The sequence below is a fragment of the Palaemon carinicauda genome, chromosome 2 (genome assembly GCF_036898095.1).
Source record: "Palaemon carinicauda isolate YSFRI2023 chromosome 2, ASM3689809v2, whole genome shotgun sequence".
Lineage (NCBI taxonomy): Eukaryota > Metazoa > Arthropoda > Malacostraca > Decapoda > Palaemonidae > Palaemon > Palaemon carinicauda.
In genome coordinates this window covers 56,658,868-56,662,886 of record NC_090726.1, presented here as the reverse complement: position 1 = coordinate 56,662,886, position 4,019 = coordinate 56,658,868, and the positions used below count along the sequence as shown (strand labels likewise).

Below are 4,019 nucleotides of genomic sequence, written 5' to 3'. Positions count from 1 at the left end.
AAAGGTATCTTCTGCATATTCACTTGAAAGGAGTTTCCTTATAGTGTATCTGAAATAGCACCACCATTTTCTTTTATAACTCATGTTCCAAAGTTTTTTTGTTAGTTTTCTTGGTTATATATTTAATTCTGTTTCTCTTACTTGAAGTGTATATTGAAGTAAAATTAATTTAGTATTTGATATTTACAAGTCATCATATATATGAGTGTGAGTTTTATAACTATTTTTGCTTAATGTACGTCACATTATGTTTACTTTAGAGCTTAGTTGTTTTAATAAAATCCGAGGTTTAAAGAAAAACATGCCGTTTTCTTCAAGTCCGACGCTCTCCGTTTTCCATACCTTCCTGTACGATGTGGGCTTAAATAATCCCCCACATTTTGGTGCCCAGACCCGGGAACACTCCCTCTAAGAAAATAAGTAAGTCTTGCAGTGAAAATAATGGAGAAGTTAAAGAAGACAAAGACGACATGTCGAGGGTGGGTGACAAGAGCTTCCTAGGTGCTGAGTGAACTTCTGGAGTCTTCTAGCACAACTATTAGTCAATTTGAGTATGTCATCAAGGAATACGACCAGAGACTAGCTAAGTTGGATGAAGTCCAAGAAGCAATAGAAATTGATGTAGCTGAAGAACTAGAACAACCTCTGGATGAAGCCCTTGAGTTTAGAACAATAAGTGTGCAGCCTAGGATACAAGCTGAAGACTAGATAAGGAAGTTAGCAGCAGCAGTGTGTCCTGGTTCTAAAGCTGGCAGTATAAGTGGACAGTCTTCATCTCGAGAGTCAGATATCACCAATGTCAAGTTACCCAAGCTGGAGCTACTGAAGTTTAGTGGTGAAGTGACCCAATGGCAGTCCTTCTGGGATTAATATAATTCCCACATCGATGCAACAGACCTTCCAGTGATCAGTAAGTTCACTTATTTGCTGTCTTTGCTGGAGGGATATGCCAGGAATGTAGTGAAGGGACTAGCTCATACCATTGCTAATTACCCAGTTGCCTGTAAACTACTGAAAGAACACTACTAAAAGCCAGAAAGGATCATTTTTGCTCATGTCCAGGTATTGTTAAATGGTGAGGTCAACATTAATGTCAGCGGACCCAAGGGTGTGGCACAGCTGTTGAAATTACGAGATGGCATTCTAATACACATCCGCAGTTTTGAGGCGCTAGGCATCACAGGAAAACAATGTGAAGCGTTTCTTACACTTATCATCCTCTTTCCTTTTCCAAGTGAACTGCGGCTATAGTGGGCCAGGGATGGTGATGGACATGAGAGTGATTTAGATTGGTTATTGACATTGTTAGACAAGGAAATTTCAAGATTAGAAAGGTCTGAAGCCTTTAAGGGAAAGAGTAGTAGTGAAGTAAAGTAAATTGAAAATAAGAGTTCTAAAGACAAGGTGTATTCAGCCGCAGCCCTCCATGCTTCGTCCAAGCAAGAAAACACAAAGTGCAGTTTCTGTGCCAAGAAACACAAATCAGAAAACTGTTATGGTGTGCAAAAATTGAGTGGAAAGGAGCGAGGAGAAAAAATAAGAAGTTTAGGCCTGTGTTTCAAATGTTTGAAGAGTGGACACATGGTAAGAGACTGTAAAGCTTGTACAAGGTGTACAAAGTGTAATGGTGCCCATTGTACCTTAATGTGTGGCGTTCGGCTGGAAATGAACCTAAAGAAAGAGGAAAGTGAATCAAAGGAAGGTGTTGCTGGCATTGACAAGCCTGGTGATGTAGCTCTTCTAACAGGGCAAGGTGGTAACTGTGCCATTTTAGAAACTGCCAAAGTTTAGGTGGGTGGTAGTGATGGTACTGTTGTCACTGCTCAGGTAATGTTTGACAATGGTGCCGACAGGTCTTATATTAGTAGCAAATTTGTGAAAAAGTGTAAACCACATTGGATCGCTAGTGCACCTATGCCATACTCTAGTTTTAGTGGTCATAGTAGTGGAAAAAAATGAACACAGAAATGTTTATGAGTTAAAGTTGTGAGACTAACAAAAAAGTGGTATGTATTATTGCTGCGGAGATTCCCAGAATATATCAACCCTTGGTTAGGCTTATTGTACCAGATTCAATACTTAACTCTTTTTCTCATGTTGTATTAGCTGATAATTACCACCATGATTCTCCCATTGAGATTGATATACTGATTGGTCTTGATTTTTCCCAGACACCGATTTCTCCTGTAGATGCCTTCCAAATTAACCATGTCGTAGTCATGAAGTCTCTCTTTGGTTATGTCTTGAGTGGCAGGCTTTATAAAACCAATGACTCTTGTACCTACTCTGTACCACAATTATTGTGTATCTCCTCTGTTTCAGATTCAGATTTGTGTAAGTTTTGGGATGTGGAAACTGTAGGGGTTAGGCCTGGGGAACTTGTTGAAAGTTATAGTGAAACCAAAGTTTTCAAAGAATTTGAGAGTACTCTGAAGTTTGTGAATGGTCGCTATGAGATTGCACTGCCATGGAAGGATGATTCTGATAAGGAAAAGCTTTTAAATAATGTGGTCATAGCCCATAAAAGGTTAGGTAGGCTAATGGTTAAGTTAGAACACGATGAGGAGCTTAAGAAAGAGTATCAAAAAGTGTTTGATAGTTATGAGTCTGATCACATGATGGAGGAGGTACCAAGGCAGCAAATTTCAGGTGTGAATTCTGTGTACTATATACCTCATCGTCCAGTAGTTTAGTTAAGTAGTTCAAGTACTAGGATAAGACCTGTGTTTGATGCCTCTGCCTCTTGTTGCAAGGGTTTATCATTGAATGACTGTTTGTCCTCAGGCCCATCACTCAACCCCAGACTTGGTTGAGGTGCTCATTCGCTTTTGTCATTGGCCCATTGCTGTTACAGCTGATATAAGAAAGGCCTTTTTGCAAATTAGTGTACAAGAGAAAGACAGAGATGTTCATAGATTTTTATGGCCAAGAGGCGATGGTACACTACGGCACATGCGATTCACACATGTACCTTTTGGTAACACAGCGAACCCATTTCTGTTAAATGCCACTATCAAACATCATTTGGATAAGTATCCCCCAACTACTATGAGATTCAGGGCCTGTGTAACACGGTTTTTTCGCAATAATTTTTTATCTATGAATTTCATAAATATAACGCTTCTTCAGAATGCACATTATATCTACACATAAATTTTGACTCTATTCTGCATTACGTAGGTTGAATAAATTTGATACTTATAATGTAAAAGTGACGTTTTTTGAAGACGGGCCAACTTACTCAGTGAAAAGGTTTCGAACGCACTCGTTACGTAACTTATGACGGCATTTCTTCCCTCTTTCTCGATCGATGATTGGCTATACGTAAGGAAGGCTATACCTCTGCCAACAATGACACAAAAGTTGAAATAAAAGCAAAGCAGTACACCTTTATGAACTCTGAAACCTCTCCACTGATAATTGTCATAATGAACAAACCAACAAAATATGTTAATAAATACAAAAACACTTCGATTATTAGTCTAACTCCCAAAATACGTTTCCTAAGAAATTACAGTCTACTTTATAGGTCACAATCAGATTGACAAGGTGTAGGGAGTAGTTGGTTATTTTCCAAAACGTAGTAGACAAGCTTGATTTGATAACTGCTATATCCAGTGTCAAGCAATTTTTATTTATTGTCTATTTACCTACCTATTTACTGTAAAAAAAAAAAATAGCCGGTACCGTATTTTGGCTTTAAACCTTCACCAATAATTATAGTCAGAATGATGACTTCACGAGGCTCCACCCACTTTGGCCTGGTTATAATTCAGGATAAAACTGAAGGCTAGCAGAAAATTTAAATTCTGGCTATAAAAACTCATTTCTCGAGTAGTTTTGAGAAGTGCTAAATGATCCTCAAGGATCCCAGCAGTTGGCCTAAATGTTTAATTCATGTATACTACTGTTGCGGCACTACTGCTACAGTAGTATTACTATGCTAGCACAGGTACCCCACCCACATTTATGTATCTGTCCGCCATTCATAAAGTCTTTGTAATGTTTTTTTCACTGTG

The 4,019-nt window shown here is 38.6% G+C and overlaps 1 protein-coding gene across 1 annotated transcript in view; it reads left to right on the top strand.

Moving 5' to 3' along the window:
* The first annotated feature begins 1,581 nt into the window (after window positions 1-1,581).
* LOC137616705 (uncharacterized) overlaps window positions 1,582-4,019 on the top strand; it is a 17,588-nt gene continuing 15,150 nt past the window's right edge. The window contains exons 1-3 of the mRNA XM_068346702.1: window positions 1,582-1,756; window positions 2,107-2,627; window positions 2,785-2,977. Of these exons, the coding sequence (XP_068202803.1) occupies window positions 1,582-1,756; window positions 2,107-2,627; window positions 2,785-2,977 (889 nt within the window). The remainder of the gene's footprint in view (window positions 1,757-2,106; window positions 2,628-2,784; window positions 2,978-4,019) is intronic.